This window comes from Natrix helvetica (genome assembly GCF_964273705.1).
Source record: "Natrix helvetica genome assembly, chromosome: 6".
Classification (NCBI taxonomy): Eukaryota; Metazoa; Chordata; class Lepidosauria; order Squamata; family Natricidae; genus Natrix; species Natrix helvetica.
Window position 1 is genome coordinate 5,428,048 of NC_138553.1, and position 27,612 is coordinate 5,455,659.

Genomic DNA, 27,612 nt, shown 5'->3' on the forward strand with positions numbered 1-27,612 from the left:
AGAATGCTACCAATGGCTGCCATTGGGACTGTTTTGCGGAAAGCCTGAAATGAGGTCATGTGACTGTGAGGTGATGAGGGCGACCGTCGTAATTTCGAATCCAAGTCATAGGTCCCCCCCTTCCCCATCATAATTTTGAATGGTTGCTAAGCAACCGGTTGTAAGTTGAGGACTACTTGTAAGAGGAATGCTAATTTCGGAATGGATTTTCGGCCAGAGAATGTCGCAGCCATCTTTGCAATCTTCAGTTGATACACAAAAATATATATTTTGGTGAATCGACTTAATATATATATACATACATACATACATACATACATGCATACATACATATATACATACTGTTAGGGTGTAACCAACAAGTTGGGTAGACAATATATTGCACAAGGCATGTTATGTATCTTTAAGAGAGGAGCTCTGCTAATTAGTAGATTACAGCCTTTAAATTGCAGCTGATGTTGCTTGCTCTCTCTCTCTTGATTGCTGTATGATAACTGCTGCCTAACTGTTACTACTGTTGCTACTACTTACTGTGTGTAAGTTATTTGCTACTTGTATCCAAGTTATCTTGGTAGTATTGGACTGCTTTTTCTGTGTATGACTTTTTGGCTGTGTTTATGGATTTTGCTATATTCTTCAAAAAGTAAAGATTTATTTTGTTACTTTACTATCCATTATTCAGTGTGGTTGCTTTATCTATCGCACGCTGCGTATACTTTACAGGGTTGCTCTGTTATAACCTCGACCTGGGGTTCATTGCTAGTGCTTAATCGCACCAGTTCCTAACACATACATACATACATATGTTGTATTTGTGCTGATAAATAAAGGGAGACTAGTATAGATCTATTTCAACCTATTTAGGTCTCATCAGCTAGCCATACCCTTACTGGGAATCGAATATTTGGGCATACCAGGGGTTGTAACATACATACATACATACATACATACATACATACATACATACATACATATATATTGCAATGAAGGGAAGAAGACGATGGACAAAGAAGAAAGAAAACAAGGAGCACAGATGCTTTTGAAGGACTTTATTAACAACTCAGCTTCTGCCTCTCTCTTCCAAGTAAAAATTTGGTCTGAATAAAAATTAAAATATAACTCTGAGTATATAGACCTTCCCCTCTATTTACATAAAATCCTATTGGATGGATTTGTGTCTCTCTATTTACAGATATAGAGTCCTGTACAAAGAATTTTTTTTAAAAAAGCAGTTTTTAACAGCACGTTTTGGTTGTTACGTGGTAAAATGAACAACTTGCTTTTCTGTTGCTTTTTTTAAGAAAACGGTCCTAAACCAGTCTGTCCTTCCATGCCATGTCAGCAAACATGCTTCGTGGGTTTCTCAAAGATGTTTTAAACAAAGATCCACAAGCAGAGTAAAAGTGCAATTCTAGACAGAGAGAACAAAAACAATGCATCTTTGCATTACATTTAATAGGCCACTGCATCCCTTCAACTATTCCATGTGAAGTTTTAAATCCCATTAGATCTCCAGGCAAGGTAGCCACTGCTGAGAATTCTGGGAGTTGAAGTTCACATCCTTCTATCCTCAAATAGGGCAATGTTTCTTTTCTTGCAACTTGCTTTCCTCTCTGTATAAAGTTAACATCCCTATCAAAAACCTAGACACACGAACTGCATTTGAGTCCTTAATTTCCCCCTCAATTTAATTTTTAAAGTATCCTAAAACTCTGGCCTGATTGCTTTCAAAAGTTGTGGGGGCTCCGTTTCTGGAGGCTTTCAAAAAAAGAACCATTTGTCTCCTGCGTGAGCAGGGGGTTGGACTAGAAGACCTCTAACTCTTATTATTCTGTTACTTCTTCATGGGGCCCTCTTCAATTTGTTAAAGGCAGAAACTTCAACATGGCGAAACCTTGCAGGATTTCAATGATGTCTGATGAAGATTTGGTTGAAGAAGTCAATTATTTCAGGATATGTTGAGTGAAAATGCCAATGTTGGTTTTTTGGGGGCCAGGATGACTGATGACCTCGGGCACGAGTTAATCTTGCAAGCTTTGGTGAATTTCAAACTTTTCTTTTATTACGAGCCGGTTGTGTGCCTGAATCACTTCTTGATCATACAAGGGTGCCCAGCACCTTAAAATATTTTGCCTTTAGCTCAAGATCTTCATTTGGTTCATTTTGTGAGCACTTCTGTGCATACATAGAAGCTCCATGTTTCCAAATACCAAGTGTTGAGAAAAAAAGGGAATTGTAGAATTAAAAAAGTAAGAAAGCAGAGACAGATAATCTGCAGAGGGTACTTGTCAGTTGGCATACTGTGCATAAAAAGCCAGCTTCACCCGTTCAATCTGGTGGCAGAGTTTGATGGCCGGGCCTAGCTTCAATTCCATGCACTCCTGGACTGTGGGGAGGGTCAGCAGGAGAAGGGCTTGTCCATCAATATCCTGCAAAAGGGAGGAATAGGGGTAAATATATATATTTAGTTAATAGCAATAGCACTTAGACTTATATACTGCTTCATAACCATTTACAGCCCTCCCTAAGTGTTCTGACCGAGGCTTCCCAAGAGCAGGAAGCAAACTCCTTGTCCTGACAAAAAAACCCTTTTATTAATTGACTGTGAATTCTGCTCATTCACATCCAGCAAAGTCTTTCAAGGGAGGATTTACAGTCACAGACCTTCTCTGGCTTGGAGAGCTGACAGGGTGATATCTGCAAAACTTGGCAAGGAGCCTCGGAGAGTCACGAACCAATGAAGCGAACTAATTGTCTCCTGCAAACTCCACTCCCCTTTCGCTCCTCTTTTATTTCCTCTGGGAAGGGCCATTCATCGTCCACCTCTTACTCCCAAGTTGACCCGCTTTTTTACCTGTTCCCTTCATCCGGCAACTCTGCGCACGCACACACTGGGAACAGGCTTTAGCTGTTCGTCTGCCTCACTGATGTCTGACTCTCAAGGTAGCTGGTAACTGTCATACGGCACTGGCCACCGCTCTGCCTCTGACACAGAGCCCTCGTCCGAGCCTTCCCCAGACTCCAAGACTGGCCCATGACCCCCCCCCCAACCTCCTCAATGTCCGAATCTACTGACGGGCCAGAACACTAAGCGATTTACAGAGTCAGCCTCTTGCCCCCCAACAATCTGGGTCCTCATTTTACCCACCTCGGAAGGATGGAAGGCTGAGTCAACCTTGAGCCTGGGGGTATTCAAACTGCCAAACTGCATCCTGCACTACTGCATTCTAATCACTGCGCCCCCTCGGTTGAAGTTTCAAAACACTGGATTGTGGGGCTTTTATACAAATTGATCCAGGGATGAAACACCCCTGGGCGACTGTTAATTGAACATAGGATTTGGCCCAAACACAAGGAAATTAATGGGAAGACAAAGGTTACAAAAAGGTTAAAAAATTCCCTCTCGGTTTTACTTTGCTTGTTGTTGCCAACTATAGTGGGTGGTGGGCATCTCTGTTTCACAGTCATTGAGCCAGCGCTGTCCAAAGATATTTCCATGGTCATATGGCCAACATGACATCATGGAGAGCTGTTACCTTCCCATGGAAGGTGGTACCTACTGATCTGCTATTGATCTATAAAAGACCTCTAAAGTCCCTCCCACCCTATCAGTCTATGTCTTAGGCTAATGCAACTCTGATTCTGTAACAGGAAGTGCTACAGTAGAAAGAAAGAAAGAAAGAAAGAAAGAAAGAAAGAAAGAAAGAAAGGAAGGAAGGAAGGAAGGAAGGAAGGAAGGAAGGAAGAAAGAAGGAAAGAGGGAAAGGGGAGGAAGGAAGGGAAAAAGCCAGAAAGAAAGAAAGAAAGAAAGAAAGAAAGAAAGAAAGAAAGAAAGAAAGAAAGAAAGAAAGAAAGAAAGAAAGAAAGATGGATGGGGAAAAGAAAGAAAAAAAGAAATGGGAAAAGAAAGAAAGAAAGAAAGAGGGAGGGAGGAAGGAAGAAGGAAAGAGGGAACAGGGAAGAAGGAAGGGAAAAAGAAAGAAAGAAAGAAAGAAATGGGAAAAGAAAAAAGAAAGAAAGAGGGAGGGAGAGAGGAAGGAAGAAAGAAGGAAAGAGGGAGGAAGGAAGGGAAAAAGACAGACAGAAGGAAAGAAAGAAAAAGAAAGAAAGAAAGGGGAAGGATGGGAAAAAGAAAGAAATAGAAAGAAATGGGAAAAGAAAGAAAGAAAGAAAGAGGGAGGGAGGAAGAAAGAAAGAAAGAAAAAGAGAAGGAAAGAAAAGGGGAAGGAAGGGAAAAATAAAGAAAAAAGGAAAGAAAGGAATGAAGGTAGAAAGAAAGACAAAAAGGAAGGAAGGAAGAAAGAAATAGGGAGGGAGGGAGGAAGGGAGGAAGGGAGGAAGGAATTAAGGAAGGAAGGACCTGTTCCTGAAAGATTTTGGCCAGGGGAGCGCAGTCGGTCAGCCGGAGGAATTGCACCACATCGGTCACTGTCCATTCCAAGGGGTTGCTCTCTAGGATCAGCTTCTCTTCCACAGCCTGTTTGATCTGCAACGAAGCAAAATTGGGATCACAAAATGAGGACTGTGCTGAGCGATCGAGTCTGGCTCCTTTCCTAGTTAGGAAGTCCTCTGATATGTTTTATAATATATCTGAAGTAATTAATATACGGTTAGTCCTTTACAAGTCTGTTTAGAAACCACTTGAAGTTACGCCGACACTGGAAAAATTGACTTACGGCCATTTTTCACTATTAACGACCGTTACTGCATCCCCATGGTCACATGATCGAAATTCATAAGCTGGGCAACCGATTTATGACAGTTGCAATGTCCAGGGGGTCATGCGATCCCCTTTTGCGACCTTCTGACAAGCCAAGTCCACGGGGAAACCAGATTCACTTAACAACTGTGTTACTAACTGAACAATTGCAGAGATTCACTTAACAACGGTGGCAAGAAAGGTGAGAAAATGGGGGCAAAACTCACTTCACAAATGTTTCACTTAGCAACAGAAGTGTTGGGCTCAATTGCAGTTGTAAGGCAGCGATTCCCTTAACAACTGTGACAGGTAAGGTCATTAAATGGGGAAAAATTGACTCAACAACTATCTCGCTTAGCGACAGAAATTTTGGACTCAACTGTGATCGTAACTCAAGGACTTCCTGCAGTATTGGAAATAGTATTTCTTTAGGATGGCTTAGAATCTTTCCCTGTTTACATTTATTTGTACTCTGTTCCTTCCTTTCTTTTATGTTTTGTACCCATTTTTGCTTGTATTTCTTTTAAGTTCAATACTGCCCACAAGATTGGGGCTCCAAGATCACCGTAGATGGGGACTGCAGCCAAGAAATTAAAAGACACTTGCTCCTGGGGAGGAAAGTTATGGCAAATCTAGACAGCATCCTAAAAAGCAGAGATATCACCCTGCCAAGAAAAGTGTGTATAGTCAAGTGTTCTGACCCCCCTTCTTCCCTCGCCAACAAAGAACACACTCCGGACCAAAACTACTTCAACAGGATTTATTGCACAGACAGACAGACAGATCCTTGGCAGCAATCCACCACGACAAGACTCTCAGAACCCTCCGGCACAGAGACACGATAGCAGCTGTCCAGCATGCTAAGCTTCCAAGACAGAACTTTCCGAATAGTTCCTTTGTTGACTTCTGCAAAGGGCGTATGCACAATCAGTCCTTTTATAGACTGAAGAGGAGTCTACTTATCAGCAGCTGAGAGCCCTTACCGCCAGTAACTGCGCCCTTGCTCCTTGCGTCTGTGGGCGTGGCGGTAACGAGCATCTAAGAACTCCCTGCTGATGTCTGAGTCACTGTCCCGTGACTCCTCCCCACTGCTCCAAGGCATGGCATCAGGAGCCCCCCTCCTTTGGCTCTCACTGCTGCTCCATGCCTCAGGCGCCTCCTGGTGGCCGACCAGACTCTTCGATCCCTGCTCAGAGTCAGAACCCTGCCCAGGGTCCTCCTCATTCTCCAGAGCCGACTCATAGGGACCCTCGCTGTCGGAGTCTGGTGGCAGCTCCAACGGCTCCTGCTGGGCCACAACAGTCAAGGCTAAGGTTTTCCCAGTTGCAGTGGATGGCTGTGAAAGTTGGTCCGCAAGGAAGGCTGAGCACCAAAGAATGGAGGCCTTTGAACTACGGTGCGAGTCCCTTGGACTGCAAGGCGATCCAACCGGTCAGTCCTAGAGGAGATCAACCCTCACTGCTCTTTAGAAGGCCAGATCCTGAAGAGGAAACTCAAAGACTATGGCCACCGAATGAGAAAGAAGAACTCCCTGGAGAAGAGCCTCATGCTGGGAAGGATGGAGGGCAAAAGAAGAAGAAGGGGACGACAGAGAATGAGGTGGCTGGATGGAGTCACTGAAGCAGTCGACGTGAGCTTAAATGGACTCCAGAGGATGGTAGAGGGCAGGAAGGCCTGGAGGAACGTTGTCCAAGGGATTGTGATGGGTCGGACAAAACTTTGCAACTAATAACAACTACCCCAAAAGAATGACCGTTGACTTACCTGAACGGTCCTTCTATGTGCGCTGTGAGGGGAATCCAAGCATGGGTTAACTTTGTCCATTAGCCTAGAGACTGACTTATGTAAATTGATGGCCACGCCTCCTCTGACTGGACTAGTTCAGTTTTGCACGAAGGTTCAGCCGATTTGAGAGATGCAAAAATTGGTAGAGAAGTCAAAGGCTAAGTCAGGCAAGTAATCGGAGAAGGGTAAGTCCAAGGCCCAGAACAGCCGAAGCTGAGGACAGGATTGGATTCCCCTCGCAGCGCACATAGAAGGACCATTCAGGTAAGTCAATGGTCATTCTCCTGTGTGCTGCTTGGGGAATCCAAGCATGGGACATGCCAAAGCAATAAACTTAAGGGGCGGGAACGAGGCGCTGCCCTGTCAGCTGGCCAGCGTGCATGCGCGCACTGGCCAGCTGAGTTCACCATTTTTAAAAGCCATTTTTTGTCCTCCCCAGGCTCCAGAGGCTTTATAGGAGACTGGGGAGGGCGAAAAGAGCCTCCCCCCCCCCCAGAGGCCCTCCGAAGGCTTCAGGGACCATCCGGAGGCTTCCCTGAAGCCTTCTGAACGCTTAAAATGACCCTCCGAGCAAACCGGAAGTGACTTCCGGTTTGCTCGGAGAGTTGTTTTAAGCGCTCTGAAGTCTTCAGGGAAGCCTCCGGATGGTCCCTGAAGCCTTCGGAGTGCTTAAAACGACTCTCCGAGCAAACCAGAAGTCACTCCCGGTTTGCACGGAGGGTCGTTTTAAGCGTTCCGAAGGCTTCAGGGAAGCCTCCGGACGGTCCCTGAAGCCTTCGGAGGGCCTCTGGGGGGGGGGAGGCTGTTTTCACCCTCCTCAGGCTCCTATAAAGCCTCTGGAGCCTGGGGAGGTCGAAAAAAGCATGTAAAAATGGGGGGTTCGCGCCTTTTGTGCGCGCATGTGCACTGGGCGGGTCACGCATTGCATTATGGGTGCGGTACGCCCGCACACGACCCCCCTGCGCTCCCCCCACTTGTGGCACGCGAGCCAAAAAAGGTTCGCCATCGCTGACCTAGAGAGAAAGGTTTTTGCGTCCCTTTAGGCTGGACTGAGTTAAAAAACTGAACTAGTCCAGTCAGAGGAGACGTGGACATCAATTTACATAACTCAGTCTCTAGGCTAATGGACAAAGTTAACCCATGCTTGGATTCCCCAAGCAGCGCACAGGAGAACAGTGTTTCTCAACCTTGGCAACCTGAAGATGTCTGGACTTCAATTCCCAGAATTCTCCAACCAGCCTTGCTTAGGTCCTTTCCTAAATAAGCATAAGTTGGTTGCTCCCTCATGGAAACTGGCCTTGGATAGATAGAACACGTAAAGATGGATGTGGCCTTCAAGCCCAACCAAGTTCGCTTCCCCCTAAAAAATCCCCAGAATGCAAAGGACCAAGGCCTACAAGACAGAAAACCAATAATTTCCAAGGGTTTGTTTTGGAGCTGTTCAAATGTTGAAGACCCATCAAAAAGCAAGGTATGGCTAACCAGCCACTTACCTGCCTGGTTCGCTCACTTTTGGCACGCAGGAAGGAAAGCGCCTTCTGGGGTTGCCTGTCTCTTCCAGGCCGAGCCACATGGATGGAGCCTCTGCTGCTGCGTAACTGCATTGTGGTCATTGGTATGGCCAGAGGGATGTCCTCTGAAGAGATGTCCGTTAGATCATCCTGCAATTCTGGGTTGGTTTCCTCGCTCCATGGGGTGTCTGCTTCTTCCTCGTCACTCTCCTGCCCCAGAATTGAATTGAATTACAATACAATACAATAGCAGAGTTGGAAGGGACCTTGGAGGTCTTCTAGTCCAACCCCCTGCCTAGGCAGGAAACCCTATACCGTTTCAGACAAATGGCTATCCAACATCTTCTTAAAGACTTCCAGTGTTAGAGCATTCACAACTTCTGGAGGGAAGTTGTTCCACTGATTAATTGTTCTAACTGTCAGGAAGTTTCTCCTCAGTTCTAAGTTGCTTCTCTCCTTGATTAGTTTCCACCTATTGCTTCTTGTTCTACTCTCAGGTGCTTTGGAGAATAGTTGGATTCCCTTTTCTTTGTGGAAACCTCTGAGATATTGGAAGACTGCTATCATGTCTCCCTTAGTCCCTCTTTTCATTAAACTAGACATACCTAGTTCCTGCAACTGTTCCTCATATGTTTTAGCCTCCAGTCCCCTAATCATCTTTGTTGCTCTTCTCTGCACTCTTTCTAGAGTCTCCACATCTGAATCGATGGATTGTGGTTTGAATGCCCCCTGTAGGAGATGACCATACTGAGCCTGAGGGAGGGGTCAAATGCATTATCAGTCTTTAGTCTCTATGTGCCCACAAGAGAGCTAAATCCAGCCCACCTTGAATTCTTGTGACTCTTAAAGGTAAAGGTTCCCCTCGCACATATGTACTAGTCGTTTCCGACTCTAGGGGGTGGTGCTCATCTCCGTTTCAAAGCCGAAGAGCCAGCGCTGTCCGAAGACATCTCCATGGTCATGTAGCCGGCATAACTAAACGCCAAAGGCGCACAGAGAGCTGTTACCTTCCTACCAAAGGTGGTCCCTATTTTTCTCCTTGCATTTTTTATGTGCTTTCGAACTGCTAGGTTGGCAGAAGCTAGGACAAGTAATGGGAGCTCACTCTGTTACTAGGGATTCGAACTGCTGAACTGCCTACCTTTCTGATCAACAAGCTCAGCGTCTGAGTCACCGCGTCCCTCTGAGCTACTGTGTCCCGTGACTCTTATCTACTGCCAATTTCCTTTGATCATGAGTAGTTCAGATTCTCGAGTGGTGCGGTGGCCTAGAGGTGGAGCTCTCGCCTCACAATCAGAAGGCCATGAGTTTGATCCTAGGTAGCAGCAGATATTTCTCTCTCTGGGCAGAATGAGAATATATCTGCTGCAAACTCCGCATTGGCAACAGGAAGGGCATCCGGCCAGTAAACACTCAGCTTCATTCAGTTGCCCCAACTGAAGGGATTACGGGGTCATTAAACAACCAAGAAGATTAGTAGTTCAGATTCTTGTAGAGAGCTTAAGCTTGCAATAAATTCTTATATTTACTGCAAGCTTAAGCTTAAGAATTTTTTGCAATAAATTCTTATATTCATTTGAACTGGCTGGCTTTCCTGATCTCCGCAATTCTCACTCCCAAATTAAACAAAGGACTCCCAGCAGAAAACCACATTAAGAGAAATCAGCACACTAATCAGCTTCTTTCCTATCTACAACGTGATAATTAATAATTGAATAGCTGTTAATAAGGAAGATGGAAGGTAATCTGATGAAACTAATTATCCGATAAAAACCCAGAGGGCATAACCAAGTGTTTCTTGGGAGAGAACCGTTTTGCACTAATTTCCGTTAAATCAAACAGATAGAAACGTCGCTAAACATTGAAGACAGGTTATTCCATGAAATAGGAGCCAAGGGAGAGAAACAACCTTCCGTTATGATCAGTGCTTTCCAAACTTGGCCACATTCTGTTCTACGGAGGAATGATTGAGTCTGTCATCTGCTAACCTCCATAACTCTCTGTTTTGGCTCTGCAACCCAACAAGACAGACACGGACTTCAGAGGAGAATCAGAACTGCAGGAAAAACAATGGCTACCAACCTGCCTTCCATTGAGGACCTGCACACTGCATGAGTCAGAAAGAGGGCTGGGAAAATATCTACAGAGTCCTCACATCCTGGACACAAATTGTTCCAACTCCTACCCTCAAAACGTTGTATAGAGCACCACACACCAAGACAACTAGACACAAGGACAGTTTTCCCCCGAACGCCATCACTCTGCTAAACAACTTATTCCCACAACACCGCCATGTTACCTACTAAGACTGTATTACTATTATTCTTCTCTTCCTTCTTAATACTTACCTCTTCCCACTTATGACTATAACCAAGTTGCTTCCTTGTATCTTTAAAATTTATATTTGTATTTGTTTCCTAGTATAATTTGATGGCTTATTATCCTGAAAATAAGACCTCCTTGGATAATAAGCTCAATAGGGCTTTTGAGCGCATGTGCTAAAATAAGACCTCCCCCCAAAAATAAGACCTCCCCGAAAATATTGCAACACAGCAGCAGCCATAAGGTGACCACGCTCGCCGCCTCCTGCAGCTCAAAAATAATAAGACCTCCCCGAGAATAAGGCCAAAAGCTTATTTCAGGGGGGAGTGTCCAAAGAAAATAAAACCCTGTCTTATTTTTGGGGAAACACGGTAGTAACCTATGACTATCACTAAGTATTGTATCTTATGGTTCTTGATGAATGTATTCTATTTTATTTTTCTTTGTGTACACTGAGAGCATCTGCACCAAAGACAAATTCCTTGTGTGTCCAATCACACTTGGCCGATAAAGAATTCTATTCTATTCTATTTAAGACGTGTGGACTTCAACTCCCAGAATTTCCCTGCCAGGTTGGCTAGGGAATTCTGGGAGTTGAAGTCCACACGTCTTAAAGTTGTCTAGTTTGCAAAACACAGCTCTGGACAGCATTGTAGTTGATTCCTTTCACATTAATCTAGTATAGAAAAGATGCTGAGACTAGAAAGAGTGCAGAGAAGAGCAACAAAGAGGATTAGGGGACTGGAGACTAAAACATATGAAGAACGGTTGCAGGAACTGGGTATGTTTAGCTTAAGAGAAAGAAGGTCTAGGGGAGACACGATAGCATTGTTCCAATATCTCAGGTGTCGCCACAAAGAAGAGGGAGTCAAACTATTCTCCAAAGCAGCTGAGGGCAGAACAAGAAGCAATGGGTAGAAACTAATCAAGGAGAGAAGCAACTTAGAACTGAAGAGAAACTTCCTGACAGTGAGAACAATGAATCAGTGGAACAGAAGTTGCCTCCAGAAGTTGCGATTGCCCCAACACTGGAAGTCTTTAAGAAGAGAACGGACAACCGTTTGTCTGGAAGGGTACAGGGTTTCCTGCCTGCGCAGGGGGTTGGACTAGAAGACCTCCAAGGTCCCTTCCTGTTATTCTGTTCTGTTAGCTTCCTGACCTATTCCGCCTGGCGTGCAGAGAATTTTTCACAAGGGAAGCCAAATCTCACCTCTGACGATCCTGCTCCATACAGATCCGCGGAGGAGGGACCCCTTTTCTTCGCTGTTAAACCTGTTTTCCGCATCGTACTGTAATCAGACCACTTCTTGTGTCTGCTCTCTGGGCTGTAAGGGTTTTCTTCACTGGGAGAAGACTTAATGACTTTCCTCCGTTTCCCATAATAGTATGCTGGAGAGGGACAATCCGGTTTAGAAAAATCAAACCATCAAATTCTATAGGCAGTCCTCGACTCACAACCATTGGTTTAGTGACCGTTTGAAGTTACAACAGCCCTGAAAGAAGTGACTCATAACCGTTTTCACACTTACACTATTGTAGCACCCCCATAGTCAGGGGATCATACTTATGATGGTTGCAGTGTCTCGGGGTTATGTGATCCCTTTTTGCGACCATCTGACAAACTGATAGGATAGGATAGAGAGTGAAGTGGAGTGGAGTAGAGTAGAGTGGAGTGGAGTGGAGTAGGGAATGGAATAGAATGGAATGGAGTAGAGTAGAGTAGAGTGGAGTAGAGTGGAGTGGAGTAGGGAATGGAATGGAATGAAGTAGAGTGGAGTAGAGTTGAGTAGAGTGGAGTGGAGTAGGGAATGGAATGGAGTAGAGTGGAGTGGAGTCGAGTAGAGTGGAGTGGAGTAGGGAATGGAATGGAATGGAGTGGCGTGGAGTAGAGTAGAGTAGAGTGGAGTGGAGTAGGGAATGGAATGGAGTAGAGTGGAGTGGAGTAGGGAATGGAATGGAGTAGAGTGGAGTGGAGTAGAGTAGAGTGGAGTAGGGAATGGAATGGAGTAGAGTGGAGTGGAGTAGAGTAGAGTGGAGTGGAGTGGAGTAGGGAATGGAATGGAGTGGAGTGGAGTAGAGTAGATTGGAGTGGAGTAGGGAATGGAATGGAATGGAGTAGAGTGGAGTGGAGTGGAGTGGAGTAGGGAATGGAATGGAGTAGAGTGGAGTAGAGTAGAGTGGAGTGGAGTAGGGAATGGAATGGAGTAGAGTGGAGTGGAGTGGAGTAGAGTAGAGTAGAGTGGAGTAGGGAATGGAATGGAGTAGAGTAGAGTGGAGTGGAGTAGAGTAGACTGGAGTGGAGTAGGGAATGGAATGGAATGGAGTGGAGTGGAATACAGTAGAGTGGAGTGGAGTAGGGAATGGAATGGAGTAGAGTGGAGTAGAGTAGAGTGGAGTGGAGTGGAGTAGGGAATGGAATGGAGTAGAGTGGAGTAGAGTAGAGTGGAGTGGAGTGGAGTAGGGAATGGAATGGAGTAGAGTGGAGTGGAGTAGAGTAGAGTGGAGTGGAGTAGGGAATGCAATGGAGTAGAGTGGAGTGGAGTGGAGTAGAGTGGAGTGGAGTGGAGTAGGGAATGGAATGGAGTAGAGTGGAGTAGAGTAGAGTGGAGTGGAGTAGGGAATGGAATGGAGTGGAGTGGCGTGGAGTAGAGTGGAGTGGAGTAGGGAATGGAATGGAGTAGAGTGGAGTAGAGTGGAGTGGGGAATGGAATGGAGTAGAGTGGAGTGGAGTAGAGTAGAGTGGAGTAGGGAATGGAATGGAGTAGAGTGGAGTGGAGTGGAGTAGAGTAGAGTGGAGTGGAGTGGAGTAGGGAATGGAATGGAATGGAATGGAGTGGAGTGGAGTAGAGTAGAGTAGAGTGGAGTGGAGTAGGGAATGGAATGGAATGGAATGGAATGGAGTAGAGTGGAGTGGAGTAGGGAATGGAATGGAAGGGAGTAGAGTGGAGTAGAGTAGAGTAGGGAATGGAATGGAGTAGAGTGGAGTGGAGTGGAGTAGAGTAGAGTAGAGTGGAGTGGAGTAGGGAATGGAATGGAGTAGAGTGGAGTGGAGTGGAGTAGAGTAGAGTGGAGTGGAGTAGGAAATGGAATGGAGTAGAGTAGAGTGGAGTGGAGTAGAGTAGACTGGAGTGGAGTAGGGAATGGAATGGAGTGGAGTGGAGTAGAGTAGAGTGGAGTGGAGTAGGGAATGGAATGGAGTAGAGTGGAGTAGAGTAGAGTGGAGTGGAGTGGAGTGGAGTAGGGAATGGAATGGAGTAGAGTGGAGTAGAGTAGAGTGGAGTGGAGTAGGGAATGGAATGGAGTAGAGTGGAGTGGAGTAGAGTGGAGTGGAGTAGGGAATGCAATGGAGTAGAGTGGAGTGGAGTGGAGTAGAGTAGAGTAGAATAGAGTGGAGTGGAGTGAAGTAGGAATGGAATGGAGTAGAGTGGAGTAGAGTAGAGTGGAGTGGAGTGGAGTAGGGAATGGAATGGAGTAGAGTGGAGTGGAGTAGAGTAGAGTGGAGTAGGGAATGGAATGGAGTAGAGTAGAGTGGAGTGGAGTAGAGTGGAGTGGAGTAGGGAATGGAATGGAGTAGAGTGGAGTAGAGTAGAGTGGAGTGGAGTGGAGTAGGGAATGGAATGGAGTAGAGTGGAGTAGAGTAGAGTGGAGTGGAGTGGAGTAGGGAATGGAATGGAGTAGAGTGGAGTGGAGTAGAGTAGAGTGGAGTGGAGTAGGGAATGCAACGGAGTAGAGTGGAGTGGAGTAGAGTAGAGTAGAGTAGAGTAGAGTAGAATAGAGTGGAGTGGAGTGAAGTAGGGAATGGAATGGAGTAGAGTGGAGTAGAGTAGAGTGGAGTGGAGTAGGGAATGGAATGGAGTAGAGTGGAGTGGAGTAGAGTAGAGTAGAGTGGAGTAGGGAATGGAATGGAGTAGAGTAGAGTGGAGTGGAGTGGAGTAGAATAGAGTGGAGTGGAGTAGGGAATGGAATGGAGTAGAGTGGAGTGGAGTGGAGTAGAGTAGAGTAGAGTAGAGTAGAGTAGAGTGGAGTAGGGAATGGAATGGAGTAGAGTGGAGTGGAGTGGAGTGGAGTAGGGAATGGAGTAGAGTGGAGTGGAGTGGAGTAGAGTGGAGTGGAGTAGAGTGATGAATAGAGTAGAATGGAACAGAACAGAACGGATCTTGGAGATCTTCTAGTCCATCCCCCTGCTTAGGCAGGAAACGCTAAGAATAAGAATGAGGGTGAGATAGGACAGGGACAGGACAGGACGAGGACAGGATAGGGATGACAATGAGAAGAGGAGACAATAGAATAGAATAGAATAGAATAGAATAGAATAGAATAGAATAGAAAATGGAGTAGAGTAGAAAAGAATAGAATAGAATGTAAAATAGAATAGAATAGAATAGAATAACAGAGTTGGAAGGAACCTTGGAGGTCTTCTAGTCCAACCCCTTGCTCAGGCTGGAAACCCTAGGCCTATACCATTTCAGACAAATGGTTGTCCAATCTCTTCTTAAGTCAATGGGGAAGCCGGATTCACTTAACAAATGTCTTATAATTAACAACTGTGGTGGTTCACTTAACAATTGTGGCAAGAAAGATTCTAATATGGGGGGAAACTCATTTAAGAACGGTCTCACTTAGCAACAGAAATGTTGGACTCAACTGTGGTCATAAGTCCAGGACTACCTGGGTTTCTTTCCTCAGCCAGAATCCAAGGAATTCTGATGGCTTCCCCAATGTTGTTCTTCAGAGTCAATCCTAGATTGTCAGCGATGGGCTTCCATCAGCGAATGCCAAGACCAAATTTGATTTATTTGCAGCGTTCTAGATTATCCCAATCATAATACTCCAGGCAATGTAGAGGTGGAACTCTCGCCTCACAATCAGGAGGCTGTGAGTTCGATCCTGGGTAGAGGCTGATATTTCTCTCTTTGGGCACAATGAGAATATATCTGCTGCAAAATTCCGCATTGGCAACAGGGAAAGGCATCCGGCCAGTAAACACTCAGCTCCATTCAGTTGCCCCGACTCCACCCCGCCAAGGGATTACGGGGTCATTTAACAACACACATACAGACACAAAAAAACCCCAATAATAATCCAGGCAATGCAGGAGAAACAAAATCCACACAAACTAAAACCAAACCAAGTTTCGTCGCACAGCTGCCAGGCACGCTTACCGTATTTTGTCTTGGTGTGACTGGAACAGTTTTCAGGGCAATTTTCGGCGACTGGAACAGGGCCGAATAAATTGGGGCAGCATTCCAGTTTCGCGCACACCCTCCGGCAGAAATTGGAGACTTGGTCAGACGTCCGAACTATCTTGACCATTGCCCTGTACGTTTTCCCTCGGTATCTGTCATGGTGGGTTGCAAGAACAGGACAAACATTACACTATAAATCAAGATTTTGAGAGCAAGATTTTTTACCTCAGTTGGATGTTATATCCTCACAAAGACAGCTCACAGGGATACAAACCGAGTGTCAACCCGCAAAGCATCCCTGACCTGCTCTCGAGTTGCCATAGGACAGGGGGATGGGAAACGAACTCTGCAGCCGCACGTCAGTCAAAACCAAAACCAAAGCCAAAGCCAAAGCAAAAGCAAAAACAAAGGCAAAGCAAATAACGTCAATCAAAACAAAAGCACATTTCAGCCATATCTCCCTCAAGGCCGTCTCCAAGGTTACCCATAGTGGCCGGAGGGGAGTGATCTCTACAACCCACGAAATTGCTTCGGTGGAGAATATGACTGATGACACACCTTTGGGGGGGGGGGACAAGGTCAGAACTGCAACGTAAATTACGTGGGGTCAGAGGTGGAACATAAATTATGTGGGATCAGAGTTGGCTTCACTTGGAACGTGAGGACATGAAGCTCCTAATAAATAACTGGATTTCTTTTGAAGCTTGGCTCGAGGCTCATGATTTAATTAGGGCAGCCCTGACACCGAGATTTAGGAAGGTTAATCTATTTCCACCTCAGAAAGGTGGTCAGGTTGGTATGTTCAAAAGTTCGTCCACCGTGGCAGCCATCTTGACTTTTTTGACCATTTTCTGCAGAAATTTCCGGTGCAAACTAATTCTTTATCAGATAAACAATTTTTCCATAATTCAAATATCGGACTTTGGAACTCACAGAAACGTAGAAAACCGATGGCAAAAAAAGAGCCGTTGTCCATCAAGTCTGCCCTTTGAATTTTCAAAATATATTTTAATGTAAGAGTTTAATGCAATTGTTTCAGTGTAACTCAGATTGTAAAAGATGTATGTCTAACGTTGGCAACTTTAAGACTTGTGGACTTCAATTCCCAGAATTCCCCAGCCAGCCATGCTAGTTGGGGAATTCTAGGAGTTGAAGTCCACAAGTCTTAAAGTTGCCAAGGTTGGACATCTCCATGCTACTGTATGATTCCATCACTTTCTGCAAAGTTTGTGCCCCGAATTCCCTAAGGAACCCTTTGGCAAACTCCAAAATGAAGCTGGAGAGCTTTGTTTTTTTCTTTTTTTAAAAAATAAGGCATCTTTGGCAGGCATCCAGCCCATAAGGGCCAACATGAGCTCACAGCCATCAAATGGGTATCCTTTGCAAGTATTCCACTGCGTAGTTGTTCCAATAACATTCTCATTTTACCAGCCACATTAAGGTAGTTTAAAAAAAAAAATCCATCCAAACCTATTAGCTTGAAGAATTTAAGATGTGATAGTTTACCGAGCTTTGTATCCGTCTGGAAGAGCAGAAATTCCCCGAGTAAAATTCATTTTGCTTTCCTAATGAAATGTGATGCAACTGAAGTTGTAGAAGCAGGGATGAGAAATCTCCAAAGGGCTGCTTTACCAAAAACCATGGAAAGAATGCACCAAAACTTTTTTTTCTGAGCATATAAGCCAGGTGTGTCCAAACTTGGGAACTTTAAGACTTGTGGACTTCAACTCTCAGAATTCCCCAGCCAGCCATGCTGGCTGGGGAATTCTGGGAGTTGAAGTCCACAAGTCTTAAAGTTCCCAAGTTTGGACACCCCTGATATAAGTAACAGGTAGCCCTTGACTTACAACAAGGGGGGGGGGGGCATTTATGTTGTTAAGCAAGACCGTTGTTAAGTGAATCACTGCAATTGTGAAGTCAGTAACCCAGCTATTAAATGAATCTGGCTTCCTCGTTAACTTCGCTCGTCATAAGATTGTAAAAGAGTAAAAGTCCAGTTGCCAAGATTTTAATCATATGACCGTGGGGGGAATGAAGGAATGGTCGCAAGTGTGAAAAATGGTACTCACCTAACAACGGCAGTGATTCGCTTAACAACGATGGCAAGAAAGGTCGTAAACTGAGGCAAAAATAAATGTTCCACTTAAATTCAGGGCTCAATTGTGTTCGGGGGAACTACCTGTAGTTTCTTCTGTCTTTTTCAGGTAAAATAATTTTTGCCAACATGCTTTCTTCCCTGGTTCACCATTATGGATATATATATATATATATATATATATATATATATATATATATATATATATATATATATATATATATATATATATATATATATATATATATATATATATATATATATATATATATATATATATATATATATATATATATATATATATATATATATATATATATATATATATATATATATATATATATATATATATATATATATATATATATATATATATATATATATATATATATATATATATATATATATATATATATATATATATATATATATATATATATATATATATATATATATATATATATATATATATATATATATATATATATATATATATATATATATATATATATATATATATATATATATATATATATATATATATATATATATATATATATATATATATATATATATATATATATATATATATATATATATATATATATATATATATATATATATATATATATATATATATATATATATTCTGTCCTTCGGCTTATCACAAATACCATGCAGGCAGAAAACCATATTTTTATTTTTACTGTTGCCTTTTTATATTTGTGTTGTAATTGTACTGATAAATAAATAAAGGGAGACTAGGATAGATCTATTTCGAGCTAATTAGGGTATGGCTAGCTGATGAGAGCTAATTAGCTCGAAATAGATCTATCCTAGTCTCCCTTTATTTATTTATCAGTACAATTACAACACACACACACACACACACACACACACACACACACACACACACACACATATATATGTGTGTGTGTGTGTGTATATATGTATGTTCCAGCATAACCCTGGAACGCCTCGAGCAATTTCAACCAAACATGGTACACAGATGATTTACTCTTTGGAAACAAATACTCTGGGGGGTAAGACACCCGTAACACCTCTCAGGGTGTGTGTTCTGTTAAGATACAGCCTGTTGTGCCTTAAATTGGCTTCTACCATAATGCTGTAATATGGCTTCCACTGTACACAGCACAGTGGAATTGCCATGGTAGCGGCTTCACCGTACTCCACAAGGGGGCTCCCTCTGGTAAGGGGGAAAATCCAACATTAGGAATTACGTTTGTTCCGGACATTTTCAACAATATCAGGGCTTTTCCTGTCTAATATAGGATTAGGATAAATAAATAAGTAAGTAAGTAAGTAAGTAAGTAAGTACCCGGGCAATGCCAGGTTGTCAGCTAATTCTTAAATAACAAACAATCTAGTTTTTCTTCTTTTTAAAAGCAGTCCTTACTTTGCTTTGAGATTCTCTTCTTGAAAGTTCCACCGGGGGTCATCGACAAGTTGCAACTCTCGCAAAATGCTTCTGGGTTTGTAGGCAGAGTTGATCACCATACGAAGAATCTGAGCAGAGCAAAAACACTGGGCATGTAGCTGTGAACTCCACAGTTCAAGGCTAATACCAGCCCTGTGAGGTAGGGCAAGTTAGGAAACAGCCACCACACACACACAAAAAAAGCACTAGAAACTGAATAACAAAATGGAATAACAGAGTTTGAAGGGCACTTGGAGACCTTCTAGTCCAACCTCCTGCTCGAGCAGGAGACTCAATATCATTTCAGACAAAAGACGGCTGCCTTTGGAGGCTGAGATGAGTGTGGAGGATGAACAGCTGGGGCCTGTTCCACATGGAAGTATGTGCAGAGCTGTTAGGAGAGGTGAGCAATGGAGGACAATGAGTCAACTGGGGAAGCAAAGTACACGTGGATACTGAACGGCCCTTCCCTGGCTGGGGAATAAATAGAAGGAAAGGGGAGGCGTGGTCGTAGGAGACAACAGTTCGTATTTCTGAAGATTTTGCTCGTTGTGTTTCGTGCCACCAAGACTGCTTGCCACAACTTAATTTGCAGCCTTTTGGCTAGGAGCTCACGGCCTTGCAATTATCACAAGGAACTGATAAGGTCTGTTACTGCCGTTAACACTTTGAAGGACTATTGCCTGGACTTTTCAGTGTGTGAACACCATAAATTCGCCGGAGATAAATAAAGAGGGTTTTTTTTCGTGATAAGGAGTCTATTTCTTGCTTCTGCTAAGGCTGGGTCAGAACATCAGGATCCTCCCATTCCTAGTTGGGCACAGGATACGTCTCATAATCCTTACCTCTTTAAGAACCAGAACGCATTTCCCTGGCCCAACAGACTGCGGCAGTTCTGCCAATCTGCCTTTGTTGAGATGTGGGCCTGAGAAACAGCGATGGTTGATGAAGAGGACGGGGCAGTTGTATCTCCCATTGATGGGCCCTGCAGAGAAGAAACCAGAAACCAATTCCATCTTCTTCCAGCATCCCATCCGGGGCCGCATTTCCTCTCTATCCTCCTCCATTCCACCAGCTTGGAACATAAACAACAACTGTGTTTATGGAGTTTATCTATCCTTTCCACTTCTAACCAGTATTGGGTGCAGAGGTGGTATTCAGCTGGTTCGGATTGGTTTACCCGCACCGGTAGTGGAAATCGCGGGTGGGCCTACGAGCGCTCACATTTGCGAACCGGTAGGGAAAGTACCGTATTTTTCGGAGTATAAGACACATCTTTTCCCCTCAAAAAAGAGGCTGAAAATCTGGGTGTCTTATACACTGAACACAGCATTTTTTGCCTCCTGAAACCCTGCCCCCTTCACCAAAATGGCCGTGAATAGTCTTTAGGAGGCTTATAGAGTGCTCCTGGGGGCTGGGGAGGGCAGAAACGAGTGAAAAATAGGGTGTTTTTTGCTCAGTTTTGCCCCCCCCCCGCCCCTAGGAGCACTCTACAAGCCTCCTAAAGGCTATTCTTTCCTTTTTTGGGGGGGAAAAACAGACCCGTTTTCACAAAAAACGGGCCGTTATTAGGAGGTTTGTAGAGTGCAAAACCTTTTTTTAAAAAAAATTGTCTCTTCAAAACCTTGGTGCATCTTATACTCCGGTGCATCTTATACTCCGAAAAATACGGTAAGTGAATACCACCCCTAGCTGGGTGTGTGGGAATTATAATCCAACATTGTTTTGGACAACACAGGTAATCCTCGATTTACAGCTACCATTCAGTCCAACATTTCTGTTGCTCTTGAGTGAGGCAGTGCTTAAATGGGTTTTGCCCCATGTTACGACCTTTGTCGCCACCGGGGTTATGCAAATCAGTGCCGTTGTTAAGTTAGTCACACGGTTGTGAAATGAATTTGGCTTCTGTAGTGACTTTGCTTGTCTGAAGGTCGCAAAAAGGGATCACATGACACCCCCCCCCGGACACTGCAATCGTCATAAATAGGAGTCGCCAAGTGTCCGAATTTTGATCGTCTGACCATGGGGAGCCTGCAATGGTCGTAAGTATGAAAAACAATTGCAATGCCAACTTTTTTCAATGCCATTGTAACTTTGAATGGTTCCTAAATGAACTGTCGTAAGTCGAAGACAACCTGTATTGCACCGGGAGTACCAATTCAAAAATATTTGTTTATGATGAACGTGGAAATGCAGTGTTTTTTTTTCAAAGCAACTTTAAGATAGGTGGACTTCAACTCCCAGAATTCATCAGCCAGTCAGATTGGCTGAGCATTTCTGGGAGCTGAAGTCCACTTATGTTAAAGGTCTTGATTTATTTTCTTATTCCTTTAAAATGGTGCTCTAAATTAGAAAACTGATTGCCTTCTCCCCTCAAACTCACCCATCATGTCCATCTGGGGAAAACAGTGAGGATTCTGAATTTTCACAATCGGCACTCCCGCTGGTAACCTAATAATAGGACCAAAAAACAACGGTATTCAGATTACAAAACTACAGTCCTCGTTTTTCAACTGACCCATTTAGTGACTGTTCAGAGGAACTGATCCTTAAGGTACTGCGTTTCCCCGTAAATAAGACATTTTTGGGGAGATCTTATTGTTTTCGAGGTGCAGGAGGCGGCGAGCGTGGTCACCTCACAGCTGCTGCTGTGTTGCAATATCTTCGGGGAGGGATTATTTTAGCGCATGCGCTCCAAAGCCCGATTGGGCTTATTATCCAGGGAGGTCTTATTTTCGGGGGAACAGGGTAACTCTACGATCAAACGTTCCATTTATGCCTTGGCAGGTCTGTAAAGCAAAGGAAACCTGAAGATAGACCATTAGCTGTCACGAGTGGCTGGTTCTAATTGTGATCACTAAACGAGGACTAGTGATACTTGAACGGGAGGGGGAGGGTTTGTCCAGAGAGGAGGTTAAAAAAGTTAGCAACCACAACCATGTAATCAAAGCCGAAGACCACATATTTTAAAGTTGCTGAGAAACACTGGATCGGTAGATGGATAAGTATATATATTGATTTATTGAGCTAGAAGTAGTCCTCTATTTATGGCCACAATGACGAACAGGATTTCCAATGCTAACTTAGGCTGCCGTTCATTGACTTTGTGGTACCTGATTCTATGATCTTTTTCGGCCTCAGGGTCTAAGCGAATCCCTGCAGTCGCTAAGTGAATCCCAAGGTTGTTAAGCAAATCCCAGCTGAGTTTGCTTGACAGGCGCCAGCTGGGACGGTCACAAACGGTGATGGCGTGACCCCAGGACGCCGCCATTGTCATAAATATAAAGGCATTCCTCGACTTACAACCACAATTGAGCCCAGAATTTCCGTTGTCAAGTGAGACTTTAACTTTGCTGTGTTATGCCCCATTTTACGACCTCTCCTGCCACCATTGTTAAGTGAATCACTGCAATGGATAAGTTATTAAGTGAACTGGGCTTCCCCGTTGACTTTTGCTTGTCAGAAGCTCGCATAAGGGGAACACACCAACCTGGGACACTGTAACCGTCATAAATATGAGCCAGCTGCCAAGTGTCCAAATTTTGAGCACATGACCAGGGTGTTTGTGTGTGTGTTGCAACAGTCATAAGTGTGAAAAATTGGTCGTAAGTCATTTTTCCCAGTGCAGTTGTCATTTTGAATGGTCTCTATAAATGAATGTTTGTACGTTGAGGACTACCCATATATTAATTTACCCCTTGCTATATAGTCAAGCACTTTCTTTCTTAGAGCCCACACTTTTATTTATAAATAAAAAAAATGATCGTGATAAAACTGTGCTGCAATTGACATTTTAAGGGCCTACTCACTGCTTTTCCGGCTGGACGATTGCAATCTTTCTCTTCCTTTGCGCTGGAAAAGGAGGACAAGGATAAGGGTTAATCTGGCAACGCCTGTTTGGAAATGTACAAGGAGTGATTCCCGACAGGAAAATGAAAGATTCTCTCATCCTCTTCAAATTTACAGGTAGTCCTCAACTTATAACATGTCCGTTGTGAAATGAGACATATGTTAAGGGAGTTTTTGCCCCTTTTTACAAACTTTCTTGCCAGTGTCGTTAAATGAATCTCTTGCAGTGGATAAATCAGTAACCTAGTTGTTAAATAAATCTGGCTTCCTACTGACTTGGCTTGTTCTAGAACTGTGATGGCGACGGTGGCATACAGAGCCTTCTCTTCGGGCATGCGAGCTGCCGCCTCAGCTCCACCACGCCTCCCGCTGGCCAGCTGATTTCCGGGCCTCTCTACACATGCGCTGGGGGCAGTGCACATGCAGGAGTTGCATCCGTATGCACATGGGGGGTGCAACGCCCCCTGCGCCCCGTTTTTGGTTCCAGGGAGACCTGCTAGGCCCAAAATGGGGTGCAGGGGGGGTCACACTTGCATGCACGAGGGGAGCGCAGGAGGTCATGCATGCATGCATAGGGGGCGGGGGAACGTGTGGGGGGACACACGCAGATTGCATTATGGGTATGGGCACACAATGCCAAAAAGGTTAGCCATCACTGTCCTAGAAGGCCGTAAAAGCGAGATTCACTTAACAACCGGGTTACTGATTTATCGACTGCAGAGATTGGGACGCAGCAACGGTCATAAATAGGAACTGGCAGCCAAGCGCCTGAATTTTCATCGCGTGACCCTGAGGAGGGTGCAAGAGTCGTTAAGTGTGAAAAACGGCCATAAGTCACTTTTATCAATGCCGTTGTCCCTTCAGACAGGCACTAAACAGACGGTTGTAAGTCGAGGACTGCCTGCATAGTCTCAGAAGAAAGAAGGCCCTTCAGAAGACAATGCATTCACTTTTGAGCAGAAATGCACAAAATCACCCGCTAATAATGAGGTTAGCTGTCGGAATATTCATTACAATAAATTTCCATTACACTCCAGTCGCCTGTGCCGACGACTGATAAGCTGTGAACAATTGCTACTACTTCATTAAAGTACTATGCTAAAGCAGGGGTGTCAAACTCAAGGCCCGGGGGCCGGATCTGGCCCACTGGGCCGCCCTTGAAATAGCGAAGGACTGGGTGCTTCTGCCAGCGAAAACAAACTCCCGAGCTCCGTTTTCAGCTGCCACGGCCTCCTGCAACCCTTGGGGGCTCATTTTCACTGGAAGAGTGCTCAGGCCACCACAGGTGCCCTCAACATAAGTGATGTCGAGCTGGCCACATCCACTCTGGCCACACACACAACTAAACGATGATTGCAAAACTTAGCCATCAAAATTTATTCTACCGGGTACCTACCGGGGTTTTTATGTGGTGCCAAGAGCTTGTAACCGTTTGCTTCGCACCAGCCCACAGGGAAGATGTCCATCGATTCTACATCGACTATATATTCGGAAGCAGGTGTGTGAGGTAGACCTATGGATGCATTATAATGCATTAGAAATGTCAGAAAGAAGAGAAATGGAGGGAGGGGGGAGGAAGGAAGGAAGGAAGACGAAGGGAAGGAAAGAAGGGAGGAAGGGAGGAAGGAAGGAAGGAAGGAGAGAGAAAGAAAGAAAGAAAGAAAGAAAGAAAGAAAGAAAGAAAGAAAGAAAGAAAGAAAGAAAAAGAAAGTTAGTTTCAGGAATTCAGCAGGAATCAAGTAGGACAGGATTTCCCCTGCAGACAGCTTTCCTTCCCCCCCCCTTTTTTTAAAATATAAAAGATAACATTAAAAAAAATTCATCCATTACATACAGCATGTCGTTTGGTTACAAGCATTTTTGCATCCATATTTTCAATTACATATACAATCACACATTTTCCATCTAATATAACTAAAAACCTCACTTTCATTGTACAGACAGCTTTCTAAGGTACCTTCAAAAGAGAGCCACATTAGCCGTCCTTTTACGGAAGTGACAGCTGCCACGCAGATCTCGGCCGGATTCTGGGGGTTCACTGCTTCAAGCATCATGTTTTTCATAAAAGCTCGATTACAGAATGCCTGAATGGGATAAACAGAAAACAAAAATAGAACATAAAACAACAGGGTTGGTAGGGACCTGGGCAGTCATCTGGGACCTGGAAAGAAAGAGGGGGGAGAGGGAAGTAGGGAGGAAGGAAATAGGGGCGGGCGGAGGGAGGAAGACAAGAAATAGAGGAGGAAGGGAGGAAAGAAAGAAAGATATAGAGGGAGGAGGAATGAAAAGGCGAAATCGAGGAGGAAGGGAGAAGGAAGAGGAGAAATCGAGGAGGGAGGAAGGAAGGAAGGAAAGAAAGAAATCGAGGAGAGAGGAAGAGGAGAAATCGAGGAGGAAGGTAGGAAAGAAAGAGAGGAAGGAAGAGGAGAAATAGAGGGAAGGAGGGAGGGAGAGAGATAGGAGGAGGAAGGAAGGAGTGCTGTGACCCCAACCTCTTTGACCTTAACTAGTGGTGTTTCTTTGGGTAGGAATACATACAACGAAGGACCGTTAATGGCAAAGGGCACAGGATGAGAAAGATCACGATGCAGGGAAAAGAAAACCAGATCTTACATTTCTGAAGCAGCCCTCAGGAGCTGCCTCCGCTCCACACTGCTTCTGATAATCCGCCCAGTCAAAATCCGGATTAGAATAACCTGCAGAAAATCCCGGGAAACAAACAAAAAATTATTTTATCCCATTTTTTCTCCGAGTGAAGACAGAAGTGGACAGCCTGACAGCACCCCACCCTCCAGAACACAATACAATACAACACAATAGCAGAGTTGGAAGGGACCTCGGAGGTCTTCTAGTCCAACCCTCTGCCTAGGCAGGAAACCCTATACCGTTTCAGACAAATGGCTACCCAACAGCTTCTTAACAACAGTCTTGCTGGACACCAAAAGATGTATCTGGGGTAGCATCTTTTCCCCATACATTGACTTATCAGAGAGGCCCAGAAAGTCTATGAGCTGGTCACAAGAATTACCGTGTTTCCCCGAAAATAAAACAGGGTCTTATTTTCTTTTGACCCCTGAAATACAATACAATACAATACAATAGCAGAGTTGGAAGGGACCTTGGAGGTCTTCTAGTCCAACCCCCTGCCTAGGCAGGAAACCCTATACCGTTTCAGACAAATGGCTATCCAACTTATTCTTAAAGACTTCCAGTGTTGGGGCATTCACAACTTCTGGAGGCAACTTCTGTTCCACTGATTCATTGTTCTCACTGTCAGGAAATTTCTCCTCAGTTCTAAGTTGCTTCTCTCCTTGATTAATTTCCACCCATTGCTTCTTCTCCTGCCCTCAGGTGCCTTGGAGAATAGTTTGACTCCCTCTTCTTTGTGGCAGCCCCTGAGATATTGGAAGACTTCTATCATGTCTCCCTTAGTCCTTCTTTTCATTAAACTAGACATACCCAGTTCCTGCAACCGTTCTTCATATGTTTTAGTCTCCAGTCCCCTAATCCTCTTTGTTGCTCTTCTCTGCACTCTTTCTAGAGTCTCCACATCTTTTTTATTTTGTGGCGACCAAAACTGAATGCCGTATTCCAAGAGTGGCCTTACCAAGGCCTTATAAAGTGGTATTAACCCTTCACGTGATCTTGATTCTATCCCTCTGTTGATGCAGCCTAGAACTGTGTTGGCTTTTTTGGCAGCTGCTGCACACGGCTGGCTCCTATTTAAACGGTTGTCCACTAGGATTCCAAGATCCCTAACGCAACTATCTGAGAATATTTACCTCAGCCCGTTCAAAATGTTGGTTGGAGTCCTTCGCTAACTAGAGTTTACAGCAGTGGTTCTCAACCTTCCTAATGCCGAGACCCTTTAAAATACAGTTCCTCATGTTGTGGTGACCCCCAACCATAAAATTATTTTATGATCTATCTAACTGTCAATCAATCGTCTCCTGGTGACTGGTCCAAAGTCACCCAGCCAGCTTTCATGGCTAAGGCAGGACTAGAACTCACTTCTCCTAGCTTCTAGCCTAATGCCTTCACCACTAGGCCAAACTCACTCTGGAGTTATAAAAGGTAAAGGTTCACCTCGCACATAATGACACATATCATTCCTGACTCTAGGAGGCTGTGCTCATCTCCGTTTCAAAGCTGAAGAGTCAGCGCTGTCCAAAGACGTCTCCGTGGTCATGTGGCCGGCATGACTAAATGCCGAAGACGCACGGAACGCTGTTCCCTTCCCACCAAAGGTGGCCCCTATTTTTCTACTTGCATTTTTTATGTGCTTTCAAACTGCTAGGTTGGCAGAAGCTGGGACAAGGAACGGGAGCTCACTCCATTACGCAGCGCTAGGGATTTGAACCGCCTAACTGCTAACCTTTCTGATCGACATGCTCAGCGTCTTAGCCACTGAGCCACTATGTCCCTTGTCATACTTCTGCCTAGTTATGCTTTAATTCTGCACCGCACCTCTTAGGAAAATGCTGGGCATTCTCTATCCACGAAAGGATGCCTCCTCAGCCTGGCCCAGACAAAAAACTGTGAAAGCATCACACACTCTTCATCATTTGCTGAGAGTTTATATATTCCTGTGTGCTACAGGGCAGACAACATGGTCCCTTGCAGCCTCTCCATTTTGGGTGGGGAAATCTCCCTCTTGAATTTCGGCCTGGTCTGCTTCCAATCTGGGCCTATGCACCCCCCCCACCACCCCCAGCTTTCAAATATAA

General features: G+C 44.4%; 1 protein-coding gene across 9 annotated transcripts in view; it reads right to left on the reverse strand.

Moving 5' to 3' along the window:
* Positions 1-1,034: 1,034 nt before the first annotated feature.
* Positions 1,035-27,612, reverse strand: part of SFMBT2 (Scm like with four mbt domains 2) — a 71,318-nt gene continuing 44,740 nt past the window's right edge. For all 9 annotated transcript variants that reach the window (XM_081958081.1, XM_081958084.1, XM_081958078.1 and 6 more), the window contains exons 10-21: positions 25,499-25,581; positions 24,843-24,969; positions 24,282-24,398; positions 22,846-22,888; positions 21,420-21,487; positions 19,882-20,021; positions 19,016-19,125; positions 15,480-15,655; positions 11,528-11,706; positions 7,978-8,205; positions 4,361-4,486; positions 1,035-2,429 (exon numbers count right to left, since the gene is read on the reverse strand). In XM_081958081.1, the coding sequence (XP_081814207.1) occupies positions 2,289-2,429; positions 4,361-4,486; positions 7,978-8,205; positions 11,528-11,706; positions 15,480-15,655; positions 19,016-19,125; positions 19,882-20,021; positions 21,420-21,487; positions 22,846-22,888; positions 24,282-24,398; positions 24,843-24,969; positions 25,499-25,581 (1,538 nt within the window). In that variant the 3' untranslated portion in view covers positions 1,035-2,288. The remainder of the gene's footprint in view (positions 2,430-4,360; positions 4,487-7,977; positions 8,206-11,527; positions 11,707-15,479; positions 15,656-19,015; positions 19,126-19,881; positions 20,022-21,419; positions 21,488-22,845; positions 22,889-24,281; positions 24,399-24,842; positions 24,970-25,498; positions 25,582-27,612) is intronic.